Source organism: Xenopus laevis, chromosome 1L, assembly GCF_017654675.1.
Source record: "Xenopus laevis strain J_2021 chromosome 1L, Xenopus_laevis_v10.1, whole genome shotgun sequence".
Taxonomy (NCBI): Eukaryota; Metazoa; Chordata; class Amphibia; order Anura; family Pipidae; genus Xenopus; species Xenopus laevis.
In genome coordinates this window covers 230672620-230694635 of record NC_054371.1, presented here as the reverse complement: position 1 = coordinate 230694635, position 22016 = coordinate 230672620, and the positions used below count along the sequence as shown (strand labels likewise).

The following is a 22016-nucleotide window of genomic DNA, read 5'->3' as shown; positions in this document are numbered from 1 at the left end:
AGAGATCACCTGACCAGAAATACTGCAGCTCTAACTGTAACAGGAAGAGATCACCTGACCAGAAATACTGCAGCTCTAACTGTAACAGGAAGAGATCACCTGACCAGAAATACTGCAGCTCTAACTGTAACAGGAAGAGATCACCTGACCAGAAATACTGCAGCTCTAACTGTAACAGGAAGAGATCACCTGACCAGAAATACTGCAGCTCTAACTGTAACAGGAAGAGATCACCTGACCAGAAATACTGCAGCTCTAACTGTAACAGGAAGAGATCACCTGACCAGAAATACTGCAGCTCTAACTGTAACAGGAAGAGATCACCTGACCAGAAATACTGCAGCTCTAACTGTAACAGGAAGAAGTGTGGAAGCAAAAGACACAACTCTGTCTGTTAATTGGCTCATGTGACCTAACATGTATGGTTTGTTGGTATGTATGTGAGTACAGTGAATCCTACGATCCCAGGGGGCGGCCCTTATTTTTTAAAATGGCAATTTTCTATTTATGATTACCCAATGACACATACTACTAGAAAAGTATATTATTATGAAAATGGTTTATTTACATGAAGCAGGATTTTACATCTGAGCTGTTTTATGCAATATCTTTTTATAGAGACCTACATTGTTTGGGGGGTATAGTTTTCCTTTAAGCAAGAGGTTTTCAGTGAATGTGAGAAATTGAGAAGCAGAGACAGACGGAATACAGAATGATAATGTAACAGCACCCAATGGGTAGTTGTGCTGCAGGGAGGATGGGAAATTAAAGCTTGATGCTTGTCTGTTTCACACAAACAATTACTTAAAGCTTTAAATGAACATTATTACACTCGTTTCTCCAAGGAAGGGTCAGTAGGGGAATTATCTGTGCACTGGTAATTGAATTTTCTACTTCTCAAGGCCCAAGCATGGACATAGCCAAAAGTATTAGCGTTTCAGCTCACCAAGGTTAGATGGGACTTGCTTTGCCCAATTGTACTCATAGAAACTGTCATTAGTTGATTGAAGCCGTTCCGACACAGAAGGCATGAGGAAGGCTGGGGTTACTAAGGGTACAAACACTTTTTCTGCTGGTTTCCAGGGCTTATAAGGAATTCAGGTAGCGGAAGCCTAGTTTAGCTTTCATCATACACCAAGCAGATGATGTCAGAGACAGAACAAACGGAGAGAGATTCTATTTGCAGTAACTGAACAGCAGTTATTATTTGTGCAACATAAAGTTGCTCACCCTTATCTATGAACAAAAACAACCAACCAGGCCAATTCCATATGGAACAAACTGTAATGTTAGTGCATAGAGAATCTTCACATCTACAGGAAAAGTGCAATCAAAGCACAACGTGAGCCTGTTATGGGTTCCTCTCTTGTACGTCTTTGATTTTGCTCATTCTGGAGACATTACACCACCGAGGGTACTAAGAACAGTCCTCTAATACTGATATTGCATCAGCGCTGTGGTGTTTTAGCCAGAAAATCCCCCAAATGATGGGCCATACAAACATGAATTTTAATTTTTATACATAATGAATAATTTTTTTAAAAAAAATTTAGATCTCCCATAAGGCCCTGGTGTCCTAGTACCCTCTTGTAATGACGAACCATTATCCTTGACAAGAAAAAAAAAATGCAAAAGCTTCTAAGCAGAAGTCTACTAAAAATACAAATGATCATCTAGAAAGGTCTTCTCCTGAGGTGGAGAAAATGCTTGATGATCAGGTAGGATGGGGAATGGTTAAAAGATCAACACGTGAGGATAAATTACTATGGGGCAAGTGGAATCTAATATTCATTTTTACTACATATGCTTGGGAACTAACAAGCTGCAATACTTGGAGGTTTTACTGAGAGACAGACTAACTTAGCTAGCTAAAAAGGGAGGCAGGGGGATGATCTATGGTATCAATACACAAAATCTACGTCTGCATTATAAATGGCACCTTATGCCATTTATTATGCATTCACTATAAACTGGCCTTTTTGGTTTCCTAGGCTCCACTTGTATCTTCTCTGATTGCTTCTGTGAATATGTGGGCGTACCTGTTCTAGATGGAACAGTAAGCTCACTTGGCTTAAGTTCTGGCTCATACTGATCATCTAAGGAGCTTCTTGAGCATTTTTCGAAAACAGGTGTGGGACTTGATGAAGCACTAATGGAATCTTCAGTGCTCAATGGTTTATCGCTGGGTAGTTTGCAAGCTTGAGAACTTTCATTATCTGACAGTTTAGATGGACTTTCTTCAGCAGGCAATATAGAATGACTTTCCCTAACAGGCAATGCGGAAGTAATGTCCTCAATGGGCAAAGCAGAAGAACTTCCCTCAACTGGCAAAGCAGAAGAACTTCCCTCAACTGGCAAAGCAGAAGAACTTCCCTCAACTGGCAAAGCAGAAGAAAGTGGGTGAAAAAGGTCCTTGTTTTCTTGATTTAAAGCTATACTATCTGTATGGAGGTTCTCCTCATTTTTTGCAGTCACATTTTTAGGAGGAGACTGTAAAACCACCTGGTGGCTGTCCACAGCACTTCCAAGCAGACCTTCTTTGGAATCTTTCTGCCAAGGAAATGACAATTCGATCTTTCCAAAGACAGATGACTGGCTGTCATACTGTTTATTGTATTTGCCCTCATTTCCCATATCAAATAAGGAGGAAGAAAACTTCTTCAAGGAAGACATAAAACCAAACTCTAGTGTTTCAGAAGCTGGTGGAGGAGGAGGGTGTGTGGGTAATGGTATATATCCTGCATCTTTTCCCAAAGCCTGTGGAACATGAGACGGGCTGGTGATCATACTTTGCACATTAAAGTTTGATGAAAGGGAATCCTTTGCAGCATTCTCTGGTTCAGATAAAGTCACATTTTGTGCATTAATTTGCAAATCTGTGTTTGCATCAAATAGTTCAGAGGACGACTCAGCAACTGATAAATGTTGAGAAGAATTATCTGTTCCAGAGATGTGACTTCCACACTCCTCAGTTCGATTTACGATGCACAAATCAATGTCGTGAACCAGGTCTTTGTTGTCTGAAGGTGCAGCTTCAGAGGGACAAACTATTTGGGTTTCAATAACATCATCAGTTTTCAAATGATTTTCTTTCATTGTCTCGCTACTTTCATCAAAAGCAACGCCTTCACAAATTTCAGACTGTTTAATTAAATGCTTGTTTATATGAACTGCTGTTGGCATGCTTACATTGGGAACACCACTTTGCTTGGGGTCCTTCACTAAGGTTTCAGCCATTTTACTGGGTGCTGGACTTGGAGAAGTAAATATTCCAAACAAATCAGTGGAAAAAGTTTTATTTTGAGGTCCAGATGAAATGTTAAACAAGGAGTTTTTCTTTGGCAAAGAAGATGTAGACTGAGGTGTGAAAGAAAAACTAGAAGATGTCTTTGGGGGTTCACTTGAGAACACGTTGATTTTTGACATGAAACTAGAAAACATTTCTACTGAGGAATCAAACACAGTTTTCTCTTGGATGGACTCTTTAGGCTGATTTGTTGGCATGGGATCATCTAAAGTTTGCTGCAAGGATATATTTTCTATGGGGGGCTGTGGAAGGTTAAGGCAGTTCTGTGACATTTTTGATTCTTTTGAGGTTGAGGTTTCATTTTGTAAACTGCTATTTATGGTTGAAATATCTATATTCTCTTGGGTTGTGGACAAGCTTTTATCATCAAAGTGGTCCTGTGGATCAAAAATAGTACAACTTTCAGCAAATGTAGGTTCTTGTTCACAAACGAAAGAGTCAGTGTCAACTCGAAAATCTTCACTGGTCAGTTCGCCGTGTTCCGGAGGCTGGAAATCATCATAATTATGATCTTCAAGTTGTTCTGAAATTCTGTTGTCTAAATTAGAAAGAGTTTTATCTCCCCTTAAATAATTTTCTGAAAAAGCATCTGTAACTTGTTCTGAAATGGGGGAAACCAACTTAGTAAGTGATTCTTCATCACTGACAAAATTATTTTCTGAGAATGTATCTGAAATGGGGTAGTCCAAATTAGGATCCGTTGTGTCATAATGTTCTGAAAAAGTATCTGTCAGCTGTGTTGAAACGGTGTAGTCTATGTTAGAATGTGTTTTCTTATCACTTATTGGAAAGGCTACACCTAATTCACTCTTATTTGCTCTATTAGCTTCGTCCTGTATAAGCTTTGCATTCTCATGAGCCTGGCTTCTGCACATGTTGATATCTTGCCTTGATGCTCTTGAGGCGTCCGGGCCAGTCTGATTTTTCTCATCAAAAATTGAGAATCCAAAGATACTAGAAAAGGATGTACTACTCTGGGATGTACTTTGAGAGTTATTTGATGAGAATAATGATGGCAATTTAAAAAGACCCTGTGGCTGAGAATCCTGAGATGGTGTCTGTTTTGGTGCTGGCTGTGGTTTTTCAGGTCGGCTGAAAAAAGAGAAAATACTACTTGCCGTTTGTGACAAACTTTCAGCCACCTGGGCGCTCTGTGTTGAGGATTTCGTTTGAGGTTCTTCTTTCCATACTGGTTTTGACTGAATTTTCTCAGATATAATTGGCTTAGCTTGATCGATACATACATTAGACGACTGTCCAGAATCTTCTTGGTGGAACTTTTCAGAGCAAGCATTTGAAGAAGTTTCTGCAAATGCACTATGTGAATTTAAATTCATGGACATCATGCTTTGGTCATATGATCTGGTTACTGGATGGGGGTCCAGGCCAGTTTCTCTTATGGTCCCCTGCTTTTTCAAACATCTAGTCCTTGTCTTAAATGATTCTTGTGAATGTGTAAACTCTTTATCTTCTTGGCAACACTCTGGATCACGCCTGACATGACTTATGGTCTCCTGTTTTTTCAGTGTTTTTATCCTTGCAGGACCTGCATTGTATGACCCAACTTGCTTATTCTCATTAATCCCAAAACTGATTTCAATTTTTCCATCATCTGAAGGCATTGTAGAAATTGTTTCGGTTTTGAAAAGTTCTCCTAGGGAGCCAAATATTGAAGCGATACCTGAAGACTCAGTATTTTCCTTTTGAGCATTAGCATCATGTTTATCTGGGACATGAGTGATGGAACTGCATTGAGGATCAGAGGAAGGTTTTATATTTTCTGAGCCTTTTGTAGGACTTGTTTCCATTTTGAAGAGGTCTCCTATGGAGCCAAATATAGAGGTAATAGCAGATGATTCTTTTGAAGTGGCTTCTTTATGTTTTTCTGTATTTAGGGTACTGGCGTTGATCTTTGCTGCAACAGCAGTCTCATTCTGAAGTGAATATGAGGATTTCATATTATCTGAAACCTTTGCAGAAATAGTTTCAGTTTTAAAGATTTCTCCTATGGAGCCAAACAGAGAGCCAATTCCTAGCGATTCTTTAGCTTCGTTAGAAGTTGTATCTGTAGGTTTATCTTTGTCTTCTTTTAAGTCCATTAATTTAGTATCGGGGTGGTGAGGATTTTTTACAGAATGTGACGATCCTGTATCTGTCTGAGTCTTAAAAAAGTTGAAGAATCCAGAAATGTTACCCGTCTCATTACTCTCTTTAGTAGATGCTTTTTCACTAATGTTAAATATTTGCATTGCACTCTGAAATAAATTTTTCTCAGGCACATCTGGGCCAGGTTTAGCATCAACACTGCCGCCATGAAACTGCTCATGGTTTGCCTTTCCTAGATTCATATTATCAGTATTTAATTTGGAAATATTCACTGGTGGAGGCGTATTATTAACATTTTTATTCTGACAGTCCGTTTGTAGAGTCAAAGGCGTATTTTTCGGTGATTCACTCAATAAATGTAGACTTGATGCATCATGAATATCACCAATGTTGTTTGTAAACTTAATACTTTCCTGTGATTGATTCTTTGTAAAGTTTTTATTACTAGACAAGAATTCATTTGTTGTAAAATCAGCCAGTTTTGAGGGGCCGTCAACATTCACAGAGGACCCTTTTGTATCTGCAGTTTTACCAAAAAGACCTCCCAAGGAGGAAAACAATGATGACACCGGGTTGAACTGAGATTTATTATCTGAACTTGGTTTGTCCATAGACTGAACATCATCTTGGTTACTTGATTTGAAAATATTAAAACCTGGAATTTTAACGATTCCTTTGTCCGAGGCACTAGCAGATTTACTTTTGTTACTCACTGAATGGCTTTCCTCTACACATGGAGAGAATTTGTGATGTTTTCTTAAATCAAGGCATACTGGATACTTTTCAGGGAATTGCACGTCACTCTCGCTGCGTAAATCAACCTTAACCTTTTTTAGTTTTCGACTTGAAAAATCTAAAGGCTGGTCTATTTGACTGTGTATCGATTCTTCAAACATGTGGGAGAAAGTCGCCAAATTCATGTTCATTAACTGATCACTCCTGTTTGAAGCTAAATCAAGAGGGTAGTTTTCCATGTTGTGCTCAGTTTGCTCCTCCACCATAAAGAGGGAAGAAATCCCATGACTCAGAGGAACTTTGAATCCACAAATAATAATGTCATCTGTGTGAGAGTAATCGCCTTGTAAAAGATCTTCATAGTCTAAATAAGAATATGTGTCAGGGGTGCACACATAAACATATTCCCCAGTAGGATCAGTTAGAAGTGAATATATATATTGACCATCACTGTACATATAATAACCACAATCTCCATCTCCTGAAGGCCACCAGAGACCAAACTCAAGCAATGCCAGCCACTCAAAATAATCATCGCTGTATAAAGTGCTGTCATCATTGTACAATATACTTTCATCCAGATTTAATGACTCTTGATCGATTAACGTCCAAAGGTTGCCGTCGCAGTTTGAAGAATAACTCAAATCCATGGGCAATCCTTCACTAAAACTGGTGGTGTCTTCTGCAACAGGTGCAACGTTTATGCCTTGTTCACAAGACGCAGATGACGTCCAGACATCGACCGGGTCAAGGTTTTGTTGTTCAACTGGAATAAATGATATCCAGTCTACATTGGCATTGTTGTCCCTTTGACATAAATTGATGACTGTATCATTGGATTCAGTTAAATTAGTTTGACTAGAAAGGTAATTCTGATTGACAACTAAATTTGCAGGATATTGATCAGAGTGCCAGCTAGCAGTATCATATTCCCACTCAAAACTTGCCTGGCTTCTGCTGTCTTCCACCCATTGATGTTTGTAAGAAATATCTGGCATATTATTCTGAACAAAGGAAGTATTTTTTTCTGAAATTTTCTCATAATCATCCATCCAATACAACCCACTGTCTTCAAAGTCATTATCAAACTGGACAGATACATCTCTTGATAGTGGCTCCAATTTACAATGGCTGTTGGTTTTATCTTTGAAAGTCGTCTTTTGCTCTTCATGTAGGAGCTTGACTTGCTGATAAACCTCTGGTTGTTTTAGGTTACTAACACTTTCTTCCTGCTTAGGCAAAATACTTTTAATTCTACTGAAAAAACCATCTTCAGTTTTGTCACTGCCTCTCTCAGCATTAAAGGGATTGGTTCCTTCAGTTGAAGCTTTACCTTGAGTGCCATAACATGAATTAGCTGGGTTTTGTTTAGACAAATTATCGGAAGAGGCAAACTTAAATAAACCTGAGAGTAATCCAGAAGTCCTACCAGTTTGGCTGCTTTCTTTCTGTTTGAAGGTGTTTTCTTTCGTTGTCGATAGATTTTCTGTGGAAGCAAATCTAATCAGTTTTGATATAAATGTGTTTGTACTTCCTTCACCTTCTACGGTGGGATTTGATTTAAATTTATCATCGAAAGGTACTCTGCCCTCATTGTTACATGATGCCTCAGAACAAGAACCGTTTGAAGAAATATTTATTTTGTTTTTACAGTTCTCTTCCTCTCTGGTGGCGGCTATACCACAGAGTTGCTGAGTGTTTATATCATTGCTCTTGGATTCAACACCAGCGTTATTTTGATACATACAATCTTTCTTGACTGTTGAAATTTGTTGCAGAGAGGACCGTTTCGGCAGCTCCTCTTTCTTAGGTGATTGGTCAAGGAAATCTACATTTTCTTTCTTTTCAAAGGGACTATTTTTAGCCCCTGAATCAGAGGAACTGGAAGAATTCAAAAATGGAATTTGGATTTTTTTTCCAATTGAAAAAAAGTCATTTTTATGGAGATCGTTTTCTGATTTGTAGACTCTTGCTTTTGCCAGGTTTTCTTGCTTGTCCACTGGGCTTTCTGAAAAACTGAAAAGTTGACTAATTGATTTTTTCAGTGGATTTAAGAATTCTGCACTACTTTTCTGTGGTGAATCTGCTGCACTTTTCCCCATCGGTTTATCATTAATTATTTCATCGTCCTTCATTTTTTCAAACACAGTGTTCTTTGGGTCTGGGTTATTTGATCTTAAAAGAGGATTATATGTAACTTCTGCTGTTAAAGATGACTTCTCTGTCGGTTTCATATGGCCCAACGTTGCTTTGTGCATTATTTTGGAGGAATCATAGGCTTGTGTTGGTAAAGCATCACTTGTGTCAACTACTTTCATATCAAGTTTTTTGCTTGGTAAATTATGAGATTCTGGTGTATGTGAATTTGTGATCTCAGATATAGAAGACCCGTCTAGCTTCCTAGTCTCCATATTACAATTCATTTTTATGGCTGATTGATGGGGAGTTGGAATATCTTGATTGAGTGTTTGGTCCTCATGATGACTGTTTTTCACATTTGGAAGATTACCGCTAGCCACAGATCGACTGCTGAAGATTTTTGAAATTCCACCACTAATAGGGTTTTCAGATTTCTCTGGAGAGGAAGAAACCATTTTCTCTACGGATGCTGAAATTTGTTTTGCCCCTGAGCCTACTTTCTGGGAAAAGGAACTAAAGAAACAGTTGACTGTATTTTTCAGTCCTGATAAATCTGTAAGAGATTCTGGCTGTACAGTTCTTTCCTTGTCCCTCTCCTCTACATTCAAAGGGAGCTTCTCAATCACATCCCTTGCATTTTGTTTATTTACCAAATTAGTGGAGTTTAGGTTATTTCCTGTCAAGTCATGGAATTTGTTTATTTCTTCTTCTTTTTCTGCCAAGTATTCTGAAACAGATTCCACTAAGCACTGCAACTCGTCCATTGTATCTACAAACTCTTCGTTTGGTTCTTCTACAGGCGACAGTTTCAGATTTCTCATTGAGGATGCACATCTTTGGGATTTTGTCATAGCATTTTTGTCATTAAGGAGATCTTCTCTAGTACTAAGGGAACCCTTGTGAAAAGCATTAAGAGACAACCCATTGGTATAGACTAAATCATGACCATTGTAAGACTGAGAGAGTAAAGCGAGTTCCTCTAAATCATCATCAGAAACTGGTGAATATGGCTGAGTGTCTGAAGCACTACTATCATTCTCTTCAAGAGCATCCAAAGCAGAACTGTACTCTGGCGTTTCCCCTACATAAGCCTCAGTGTCTTCTATCTGCATTGTATCTTTTTGCTTTTGACAATCAACATTTGAAATCTTTCCACTTTTCACCATCAATCCGTTTTTGTACGGTCGTAAAACTGGAAAAAATGAAAGCATGGGCCCATATCTGGAGGACTCAGAGAAGAGAATGTCCTCTGCATTTTCAGCTTCTAAACAATGAGCCTGTGAGGTCCTTTGACCTGGAACGTCTGAGCCCACGCTGCCAGTAAACAAGTCATTGCTGATATTTCCTTTGTATTTTGGGTAGGTCAGCTTCTTTGATCGTCTTCTATCAATTGTGTCATATTTCTTTGGATAACTAGGAACATCGCAAGACTTTGAAACCAAGTTATCAAGTGGAGCTGAATCATTGTGTTTCTCTGAACTGCCCTTTGACCTCCTTCCTACATTTTCCTGTTGCCAAATTCTCTGGCTTTCTTTCAAAAAGTCTTCTATCAGTCTCTTCCCTAGCTCCACGCATTTCTCGTCTTCCAAAAGTTCCTCAGGAGCTTCGGTCTCAAAAGGAATTATCCTAATTTTATCTTTCCTATCTAAAAAGCCTTTCCCGCTATGTAATAAACAAATACCAGGAAAAAAAGAAGAGAAAATAAAAGATTAAAATGAAAACCATGATCAGTTGCAACTTTGCATAAAAGACATGCCAACCATCATGGACCACAGTCTACTGTGATAATGACATGTGGAATTCCAGCATTCAGAATTTCAAAATATTATCCATAATAAACAGTTATCGGATTTAAAAAAACACCATGTACCAAAATACATCTTCTACATCTGATAGACTTCTTTTGTGGACATTTGGAGAAGAATGAGCAATAATTGGGTTAAATATACAAAAAAACTGCATGCATCTGCACCAATGAACAAACATGTAGACCACAGTATAAAGCAGCAGCACAAGTGGAAGCAACAAGCAGCGGATAACCTACCTATCGGACAGATCTAGAGAATGCCTGCTTTCTAGCGAGTAATGGCGGCTTGTCAGCTGACTAGATTCAGATGCAGACTCTAGATCGTTTCGTCCATTCGCAGCAGAATCTACGCTATCATACCTCCTTGAAAGGAAAAGAAAATTAAAGAGTAGAAAGACCATGTAATAATGAAAAAAATCAAAATATCCAACTAAAGTACAGCAGAAACAAAGGCTAAGAAGAATGAGAGACAGCAGGTCCCTGAAGATACTCCATGAAATGAGAAAGCAAAGCAGAGATGCCTGAAAAGCAGCTGTATGGAGGCAGTAAGAACATTAATTGTGATGTGTCGGACTAGTAATGGAACACTTATTTCTCATCTCTAAGAGATATGTCAGAGAAACTGGGGTAGAGTGGCATCATCTGTTAATTCTGTGCCATTAAAAACAACCACCGTCATTGGAGACCTACCAGGGAACAAGCCTTTGACTGACACCTTGGACATAATCTACGTTCTAATCTTCCCCTGTATCTGATGTGAAAGGATCATTTATCTCCAGGTGAAGCCAATCGAAATAGGGCAGAGTCAGCCAATTTAGATTTGAATATTTCCTAGCTTTTCTGAATAATAAATTAGCAGTAGCAATGAGCGGTTCTGAAGTCACAGTGAGACATAAATCCCTTTCCCTGGTATTATTAGGAGTCAAGTGTTTAATCCCAAGCAGAAGTTTTATTACATATATTGAAATGGCAATAACAGATAGCAGGCAAGGATTTGGCATTGTGCTGTGGGCTGCAGAAATTAATTTACACACTTATTTCCTCTTAGTTTAAATTTTTTTTGTGGGGCATGAATAATGTGGTGGGTAGAGAGCGAAGCCCAAAAAGCATGTCCAATCCACGTTTTATTGCACTTTGTCCTGCCCAGCACATAAAAGAATCACCTCAGATGTCTGTGCTCTAAATTGGAGTGCAGAGATCTGTATTAGTGATGTGTGGACATTACGGGCGGGTTCTGGTCGGCTAATGCACAAAATCTTCAGGTCGTGGATGGGTCTGGGTTGAGCTCTTCTCCAGTTCTCCATGCCCAAGACCTAGCGCTGCCGGCTTCTTTCCACTAAATCTATAGACCAGGTCCGGACTGAGAATTAAAATGGGCACTGGAATTTCAGGTACACAGAGGCCCAATCAGCCCACATAGAGACCCAATCAACCCCCACCAGCCACTAAATAGTGACTTTCTATGGGACCTTATAGCAGCCCCTCTGGCATTTGCCAGAACCCACAGATTGCCAGTCTGGGCCTGCTATAGACTCGCGCCTGCCTCGCCCCTTTCGTGATGTCACTATGGGGTGGGTCTATTAATAGAGGGGGAACGGTGGTGGCGGGGATTATTTCTCGACCCGCACATCACTAACCTGTATGCCCCCTAATTACAGTGTTCTGTAGCACTGTATATACAGGGATTATGTAAATTGACTTTTTTGTGAGTATTCCATATAAACCTGTCTTTGCCTGAAGAAGGACCCTCAAAGGCTCAAAAGCCTGTAGTATTAACTTAATCTATAAAATGTATCACCTGAGTTTACTTTAATTGCATACCGCTTAGAAAATAAATGTCCTTGATTAATTCGTTCACTTTGTGTGAGTTTTCAGCATTACCTTCCCTTTAAACAACTTCTTCATTCCCACCTTTTCACTTGACTGAACCCATTGACCTCAGAAGTAGACATTAATTGCTGCTTCTTGTGAGCGACTAATTAGCACTCTGTTCCTCTAGGTTGTAGTGCCTGATACATAGCTCTTCTTTTCTAGCCTGACATTCATTTGCGTTAATTACATCTTATCCGTGGAGCCGTGCCAGGGAGAGCGAGAAATGCAGTTGGCTGGTGTAACCCTCACATTAACGAAATGGAGCAGAGGTAAAAAGGAATTCATTATTTTCTATATAATAACATGTATTTGTTTTGCCATAATGTTTTTGGTCAAATTCTGCTCTCTAGGATGGAACAAATACCCCTAAATACCAAGAAAATTATAGGATATGTGGGAAAGCTACACAGGGACCATAATGGAGTATATCCGTAATTTTTATTTAATTCTGCCGTTAAATGTACCTTCTGATGCAAATAGATCCAACCATGGTCCTTCAACCACATCCTTTAGCCAATAATATGTTCTACTTCAACACCACCATCACCAGAGAACTTCATTTTGTGCCAAGGCCACACATATACATAGTGATTGAGAGAAGCCAAGCGTACCTCATTGCTCTTTCCCGGAAATCCAGATCATAGCTGTGCATGGAGTCTACGTAGCATTCTCTAGTGCCGCCCTGCTGTTGGATTCGAGACTGAACGGGAAACTGGTGTATGGAGGCATTGGGTTGGGAGGTGGTGTGATAAGGAGGTGGAATACTGTTGCTCGTTTCACTACGGTAATCGCTGTCCCGGTCGTCCACCGCGCTGTCAGGATCTTCAAGGGCTGACAGAACAAGAGATTAAGTTTTTGAACAGTCATTGACCATTTCAGTAACATAGTCAATATAACCATCTCGTTTGAGAGAACATCATTCTACTTCAACAGAAGCCTGGGAAGAACCTTCGTGAATCTGTTGCACCCAACATAACGGATCATCCAAGTTGTTGGAAGAGAATTAATGGTTTAACTTTAAAACATATGTTGGTAATCTACGTATTTACATATTGATGTGTAGAGGCCAGAAACTTTGATGACAAGACTCTGGGAGAATTGTGCATTGTCAACACATTACTCTACTACTTGCCAATCATGCAAAGAGCTCTACTTCTTAACTTTAGAGCCACAAGTTGACCCTAATACAGTGATCCTCAACCAGTTGCTTTCCGACCCCTTTATGTTGCTCCCAGTTGCCTAAAAACAGGTGTTTCTTTTTGAAATCCAGGCTTGAAAACAAGCTTTAGATGCCTACAAAACATGTGTATTGCCAAACAGGCAATGTAGGCTGCCAGTCAACATAGGGGCTACCAAACAGCAAGTCTCAGTCCTTATTTGGCATCCACATGAACTTTTTGCATGCTTGTGTTGCTCTCCAACATTTTTTACGTTTGAATGTGGCTCAAGAGAAAAAAAGTAAAAAAAATTAGTATTGACTCCCACCCCAAACTCATCCACTGCGACTTGGTGTAATAGAGAGAGGCGATTTTTTTCCTGGATATCAAAGAAACCCAACTAAGGAAATGTAAGGGGAACATCCGTGCACCAGTGGTGATCATCTTGTATAATGATCTTGTTATCCCTTATTCTCTCTTTCCAACTGTGATGCTGTCACGCTGCGCTTCTCGTTTCCATGACAATTACTTCCCCTTGTAATAAATGAAAAGCAGATGTTTGAGAAGGTGTCTGTATAGTTGAACAGATTCCCAACAGCACAAACATAAAGAACGAGGGTCTTCCAATGGACAATCATTCAAGGTTATAAAGCGTGACGAGTCATCACATTACACATTGGTGCGTATTGTGCACTTTACACACTGATTGCCCAGGGCCCCTAAGCATCACACAGTAGAAAAGCAGTAGAGTGGGAAGGCAGGTGGGATTGTCCCAGGGTACGACAGTCTTGCTTATTCATAAGGCTGTTAAGATTGAGACAAAGCCACAAGCCAGTGGTATTGAGAATTAAACAATTCTTTTCCAATAGGTTTTGTAATATAAAACAACTGTCTATTGGCTTTCACATGAGCGTAGAAACCAGGGCTGTGGAGTCCGTACATAAATCATTCGACTACTCAGTTAATGGTACCTCCGAATTCGACTCCTCTGTTTATAAAGGAAAAGTAACACCAAAACTGAATGTCTATCAAAGTAAATGAAATATAATGTACTGTTGCTCTGGACAGGTAAAAGTCGTGTGTTTGCTTCAGAACCACAACTATAGTTTATATAAACAAACTGCTGTGTAGCCATGGGGGCAGCCATTCAAGCACAGGATACACAGTAGATAACAGATAAGTACTACTATAGTTTATATAAACAAGCTGCTGTGTAGCCATGGGGGCAGCCATTCAAGCACAGGATACACAGTAGATAACAGATAAGTACTACTATAGTTTATATAAACAAGCTGCTGTGTAGCCATGGGGGGCAGCCATTCAAGCACAGGATACACAGTAGATAACAGATAAGTACTACTATAGTTTATATAAACAAGCTGATGTGTAGCCATGGAGGCAGCCATTCAAGCACAGGATACACAGTAGATAACAGATAAGTACTACTATAGTTTATATAAACAAGCTGCTGTGTAGCCATGGAGGCAGCCATTCAAGCACAGGATACACAGTAGATAACAGATAAGTACTACTATAGTTTATATAAACAAGCTGATGTGTAGCCATGGGGGCAGCCATTCAAGCACAGGATACACAGTAGATATCAGATAAGTACTACTATAGTTTATATAAACAAGCTGCTGTGTGGCCATGGGGGCAGCCATTCAAGTAGAAAAGACACAGGTTACACAGCACATAATGATGCAACACCATTGTATTGGACAGAGCTTATACGTTATCTGCTATGTAGCCTGTGTCTTTTCTCCTTTATTCCAGCTTGAATGGCTGCCCCCATGGCTACACAGCAGTGTGTTTATATAAACTATAGTAGTACTTATCTGTTATCTACTGTGTATCCTGTGCTTGAATGGCTGCCCCCATGGCTACACAGCAGCTTGTTTATATAAACTATAGTAGTACTTATCTGTTATCTACTGTGTATCCTGTGCTTGAATGGCTGCCCCCATGGCTACACAGCAGCTTGTTTATATAAACTATAGTAGTACTTATCTGTTATCTACTGTGTATTCTGTGCTTGAATGGCTGCCCCCATGGCTACACAGCAGCTTGTTTATATAAACTATAGTAGTACTTATCTGTTATCTACTGTGTATCCTGTGCTTGAATGGCTGCCCCCATGGCTACACAGCAGCTTGTTTATATAAACTATAGTAGTACTTATCTGTTATCTACTGTGTATCCTGTGCTTGAATGGCTGCCCCCATGGCTACACAGCAGCTTGTTTATATAAACTATAGTAGTACTTATCTTTTATCTACTGTGTATCCTGTGCTTGAATGGCTACCCCCATGGCTACACAGCAGTGTGTTTATATAAACTATAGTAGTACTTATCTGTTATCTACTGTGTATCCTGTGCTTGAATGGCTGCCCCCATGGCTACACAGCAGCTTGTTTATATAAACTATAGTAGTACTTATCTGTTTATATAAACTATAGTAGTACTTATCTGTTATCTACTGTGTATCCTGTGCTTGAATGGCTGCCCCCATGGCTACACAGCAGCTTGTTTATATAAACTATAGTAGTCTTTATGAAACAAACACACAACTTTTACCAGTACATGCTTACAGTATATTACATGTTAATTACTTTAAAACTCTTTACTTTTTTGGTGTTACTGTTCCTTTAATATACTGATGTATTTTCCATGTTGATTGAAAGCAGTAAAGTAGACAACATCACTGCCAAAGCTTAAAAATTATATAAACCACATCCTTTGGTAATTCTAAACCAAAATGAAAATGACACTACGTAAACCAAACACAACTGAAAACCTAAAACAACGTCTTCATTAATGGAAGCTGCCATATAGCTGTAGAATAGCTGCTAAATACAATCAAAAATTAATTTATGTATTGCTCTTAGAAACAGAATTGCTTCTGCCATGTCCTCCTTCATAGAAGCTCCTAAACCTGATTATTTGCAGTTCTTGTTTTTAAAGTTATTAGGAGTTGGGAGTCAGAACTCCAGATATCCAAATTTATTTCCGACTCCACAGCCCTGGTAGAACCAATGAAGCCTTTTGAAGAAGCATCTGGATTGGGTAAATATGGAGATATGGGTAAAATTCATCACCGTAACCAGAGTTTATACCAAGCACATCGGTGGCTTCTACTTGAATCTATCGACTGTCTGGGAAAGAGGATTTCACGACCTCAGTGAAAGCTTTGCGGCTGCTCAGACAAGTCTCACACAAGAATCTTAACTCTGATTAACGATTGATCAGCACCGAGATCAGAGCTGAGAACCATGTTATTAGTTGCTTAATGGGATTGTGACATAGATCTATCTATAGAAGCGAGGACTGTATATTAGCAGCTGGGAGTAGCCTTAAAGGCTTACATTTAGGTCGTTACTACATTTATGCGTCTGTCTCGGTGCTTGTGGAAAAATGTTGAAAGAACAGTATGTTAAAGGGATACTGTCATGGGTAAAAAAAACATTTTTCAAAATGAATCAGTTAATAGTGCTGCTCCAGCAGAATTCTGCACTGAAATCCATTTCTCAAAAGAGCAAACAGATTTTTTTATATTTAATTTTGAAATCTGACATGGGGCTAGACATATTGTCAATTTCCCAGCTGCCCCCAGTCATGTGACTTGTGCTCTGATAAACTTCAATCACTCTTTACTGCTGTACTGCAAGTTGGAGTGATATCACCCCCCTCCCTTTCCCCCCAGCAGCCTAACAACAGAACAATGGGAAGGTAACCAGATAGCAGCTCCCTAACACAAGATAACAGCTGCCTGGTAGATCTAAGAACAGCACTCAATAGTAAAAACCCATGTCTCACTGAGACACATTCAGTTACATTGAGAAGGAAAAACAGCAGCCTGCCAAAAAGCATTTCTATCCTAAAGTGCAGGCACAAGTCACATGACCAGGGGCAGCTGGGAAATTAACAAAATGTCTAGCCCTATGTCAGATTTCAAAATTGAATATAAAAAAATCTGTTTGCTCTTTTGAGAAATGGATTTCAGTGCAGAATTCTGCTGGAGCAGCACTATTAACTGATTCACTATTAACTGATTTTTCCCATGACAGTATCCCTTTAAGAAGCACCAGGAGGTGAACACAAATATGAAGAATACACAAAAGCCTGCATTAGAGGCAAATTTGGATATTTATGATTTAAAGTTTTTGACAAGTAAAGTTTAAAATCACTGTATGGTCCCAGTTTGTTCATTTGGGGATCCCCCTATGATCAAAAATGTGACCTTCTCCCGGGATTAGTGAGTCTCTTCTGGAACAACAGGGAGACTTGGCTTGGGACAGTGGGGTAACTGCCATATTTCTTCATTTCCCTCGTGTGGTACAAGGGTGGCCCCTCACTAGAATTGTTGTCCTGTGTATATAAGTAATCGCATGGAAATGAAGAAGGATCGTAGCGTTCCTCAGCCAATGTCACAGCCCAGTGTTTCTTATAGAAGAGGTGTATAGGCCGGGGGCAGAAGGTTAGTGTGGTTGATCACTGGAATGAGGATCTATGCTATACATGGTATCCCTTTGAGTAAGGATAAAATGATGATCAAAGAGATAAAATTGTTGGCCATAGAGGAGGCTAATGAATGCGTTCGATCCACAACCTTCCCCTAGGCAGGACTTTGTGCTAGAAGCCACAGTGTGAGGGTATAAGCCAAGCAGGACACACAGTGATACCCCCACAAATACATTCACGTTATGCTAATACACAAGCACAACACATAACAATGCCAGTTATCTACATAGAACAGAAACATGATTTTGTTATACAAGTGGCAGATAACATAGGAAAGCTCCAGGCTCAGCTGTGTAACAGTGGGATATTCATGCATACAATACAACTGACCAGCAGCTGCTGTTAGCACAGGGAAGACATGGTGACCCAAAGAACTGGTACTAATATGGGGCATGCACAGGGTTGCCCTCTTGATTCCCGGGGAGGCCCTCTCAGAGGATTCCCGGGGAGGCCCTCTCAGAGGATTCCCGGGGAGGCCCTCTCAGAGGATTCCCGGGGAGGCCCTCTCAGAGGATTCCCGGGGAGGCCCTCTCAGAGGATTCCAGGGGAGGCCCTCTCAGAGGATTCCAGGGGAGGCCCTCTCAGAGGATTCCAGGGGAGGCCCTCTCAGAGGATTCCCGGGGAGGCCCTCTCAGAGGATTCCCGAGGAGGCCCTCTCAGAGGATTCCCGAGGAGGCCCTCTCAGAGGATTCCCGAGGAGGCCCTCTCAGAGGATTCCCGAGGAGGCCCTCTCAGAGGATTCCCGAGGAGGCCCTCTCAGAGGATTCCCGAGGAGGCCCTCTCAGAGGATTCCCGAGGAGGCCCTGTCAGAGGATTCCCGAGGAGGCCCTGTCAGAGGAATCCCGAGGAGGCCCTGTCAGAAGATTCCCGAGGAGGCCCTCTCAGAGGATTCCCGAGGAGGCCCTCTCAGAGGATTCCCGAGGAGGCCCTCTCAGAGGATTCCCGAGGAGGCCCTCTCAGAGGATTCCCGAGGAGGCCCTCTCAGAGGATTCCCGAGGAGGCCCTCTCAGAGGATTCCCGAGGACTACTACTACTATGGGGTACTACACAGGGTTGGCCTCTAATGCCATCTCAAAGGATTTGTGGGGTGCCATCTCAGAAAATTTCTGGCGTGCCCTCTCAGAGGATTCCTGGGGATGCCCTATCTGCAGTCTCAAAGGGTTCTCCATGTGCCCAATCAAAACATCAAAAAATATAGGACCTTCCTCAATGAAAACCCTAAACTTGGTTTACTGTATTCTGAATGAAAGACTAGAGTACTAATAGAATATTGGTCATAGAGTATCTGATGTAGTTCAACTGGGTTCATGTTGCCCTACAGCAAGTAAAAATTGCCACCACCTGTTGTCATAGTCTTTGGAAGCTTAGATTGTGTAGAAGGTAATGAGATGCCTTCAACAAATTTACTGGACATAATTCTGCATATGTAAGGCTTTATGGAGAGGAGTTAAATTACTCCCAGTTGTTACTCCAGTCAGGAGGATAAATGGGACCCCACCCCATGAGGGTATAAATGCAACATAACAAATGATTCCCCACCTGAAATATCCCACCCTTCTACAATGGAAACACTAACAATGTGAACGTTTATTAGGACCATGGCCTCTTGCTCTGTTATATCTGTTATAACCTTCCATCAGAAACATCTTAATAAGAAATTCACTGAACGGTGGGAAGTAACTTTGCTTTAATGTATCTCAAAATTGACCCCTCCACCCACCTGTAAGACAATCAAACAAGGTTAGTGTTGGAATTAGCTGCCAATGGGAAAGGCCTTTCAGGTGGGGTCATTAGACATTGTTAGTGTTTCCATTGTGGGAAGGTGGGTGATATGCGGTGGGGAAGGTGATTCTTCTGTAAATAAGAGCTAGGGAAGAGTATGAGGGCAACTGCCAGTTTTGGGATATGGATGAATCTAGGTCTTTCCTGCAAGTGTCCTGCTGGTCGTGGGGTCCTGGCTACAGCACAAGTGTATGCATGGACACCCACTGATTCTGACATTTAGGAAAAGTGGCAGTGGGACGAGGGGAGATGAATAAACAGTTACATACTCTGAGCTTCTCCCCATCCGATATAACTCCAATTGCCTGGGAGCATTAGAGAAGGCGGCAAAGGAAGGGGAGGGGGGAAAAAGAAAACTTCAGCATGAAGGGTTAAGAAGTAAGTAGTTTATTGGGATGATCAGTGAGTAAAGCAAGCGACGGTTCCCCGGCATTTCATGCAGCACATACACAGGCAACATTCTCATTTTTATAGAGAAACAATATGATATTGAGCAGGAGATGATGGTGACATTAGGAAACGGGCAGTTTGTACAGTAAGTCATGCGGCACCGGCACAACAATGGCTCCAACATACATTAATTACTCCTGGTTATTACTACTCTCAGCTTATTCACTTGCACCCAGGCTAGAGCCCTGCGCGGGTCCATTTCTTGGAACCCGTACCCGACCCGTACCCGCAACCTGCATTCCTATTCGCTTGGACCCGCAAGTACCTTATCCGCAACCCGGACCCGCTGACCATCAAGTATCAGGAAGTGCTGTCATAAACCGGAAGTGACATCATCAGAAGTAGGCGTGATCAAAAGGAGTAAAAATCACTATTGAGAAGACTCACAGCCCGACCAGCAACCCCGCAGAACCGCCGACCCGCATCTATTCCCGCACCCGGAACTTCTACCCGCAACCCGCAGGGGACCGTAGGTTTTTGTGGGTAACCCGCGAGTACCGGAACCGCTGCAGGACTCTAACCCAGGCGTCGGATCTGCAACTCGCTTTTCTGTGTTTTATATATTTATAGAGAATATCCAGAAGCCCTCAGATAATTATTTATATGCAAAACCCACCCAGCTCCACCCTGCGCATATATATCCGGAGACGCTACATATCATTTCTGATATAATTGTCCCAACTCAGCGGCACAAGGAAAACTGATGGGGGGAGAATAGCTGAGCGTGCGGCACACACGTATAACTATAACACTAACACATATAACATTATATTGCCATTATATAACAGTCCTGCTATAAGGGAACTCAGGAGGGAAGGGGTAACGGCACCTGCATCAGGGGGATGAGTAAAACCTCCTGGCACTTTAATTACATGGGAATTGGTACAAAGAAGAGAAGAAAAAAAAAAGACGGGAAGTAGTTCTGGATAAGGACTAGTCTTCCACTAGCAACTTACTGCATCTCCATAGCAACAGAAACTCCCTGGTTACCGGAACGCTTTGCAGTTTCCTATATTAACCCTTGCTGTCCGGCCTAATAACTGGATTAACAGGGATACAGAAAAGTTGCCTATTCCGATATTTAACCCTTCATCTGCACTTGTGCAGCAACGCTCCCGCATGAAAGGAAAAGGCTCCCGTCACCCACATAATTAACTGTCAGTTCATATGGAAACAGAAGACTTAGCATTACAGTAACCAAACACAGCCTGAGTGCAACTGCCACCTGGAAGGAAATTATATTTTATATACACATACACTATATACATTTTTTTTTTAAATTATATATATATATATATATATATATATATATATATATATCTCATATGTGTATGATATATTAGTACCTGGCAGCAGATAAAGATGTTTCAGATGATATACCCTGAACACACTGAATTCAACTGTACTGTCTAAGGGAATCAATATGGCACCTCCTCCTCCCATATGTATAAATACAAATATACAGAGAAGGAATGTTCTGGGCACACAATAAACTATACCCTCATACTGTACTGTCTAAGGGAATCAATATGGCACCTGCTGTTAGGGGCCGATAATCACATAAAGCGTCGTTACCAATTTATCTGCAATAGAAACTGATCATTATGATTCGCTCTCGGTGACAATCCATTGGCAGGAGATAATATTAGGGCAATGATGTGAGTGAGACAATGGCTAATGTGTACATGCGAGAGGATTGGGGTCACTAGTAGCCCCCACATTGCTGATAAATAAGCAGGACCAGTACCGGCTGCAGTGGGGAGATAAAAAACTGCAAAACCTAATGAATTTGACATTTAATTGTTTTTTTGCTCCAAGTCTGGCATTGCTATAATTACTGCTCATTTACATTCAGAAGTGACATTAGATATTGTGTGATTATATCACCAGTCACACACTGGCTTTCATTGGCTGCCTTGTACTAGACTTTAACTCATTTCTGATTGGCTGCTACCGTCTAATAGGAGCAAATACATATGTTATTCCTAACAGGTGTCTGGCCTGTGGGTGTATAAAGATGGAGGAGTGGCGGGTTAGGGGCAGGTACAGGTTGACTTTTAGTGAAGCCACACATCACTATTTGGAGAGTCAGAACTAACAATACAGAGAATAGGAATGGACAAGGTGATACTGATATGAA

General features: G+C 40.8%; 2 protein-coding genes across 7 annotated transcripts in view; both read right to left on the bottom strand.

Annotated features, from left to right (window-relative positions):
• Window positions 1-22016, bottom strand: part of LOC108718947 (protein unc-13 homolog B) — a 193185-nt gene that overhangs the window by 92637 nt on the left and 78532 nt on the right. For 4 of the 6 annotated variants that reach the window (XM_041570506.1, XM_041570508.1, XM_041570519.1 and 1 more), the window contains exons 9-10: window positions 12578-12797; window positions 10332-10457 (exon numbers count right to left, since the gene is read on the bottom strand). In XM_041570506.1, the coding sequence (XP_041426440.1) occupies window positions 10332-10457; window positions 12578-12797 (346 nt within the window). The remainder of the gene's footprint in view (window positions 1-10331; window positions 10458-12577; window positions 12798-22016) is intronic. The other 2 variants (XM_041570513.1, XM_041570518.1) reach the window with 1 other exon arrangement.
• On the bottom strand, window positions 617-10314 carry LOC121396005. Its single transcript, XM_041570497.1, has one exon. The coding sequence runs from the start codon at window positions 9496-9498 to the stop codon at window positions 1927-1929; it is 7572 nt and encodes a 2523-aa protein (XP_041426431.1). The 5' UTR covers window positions 9499-10314; the 3' UTR covers window positions 617-1926.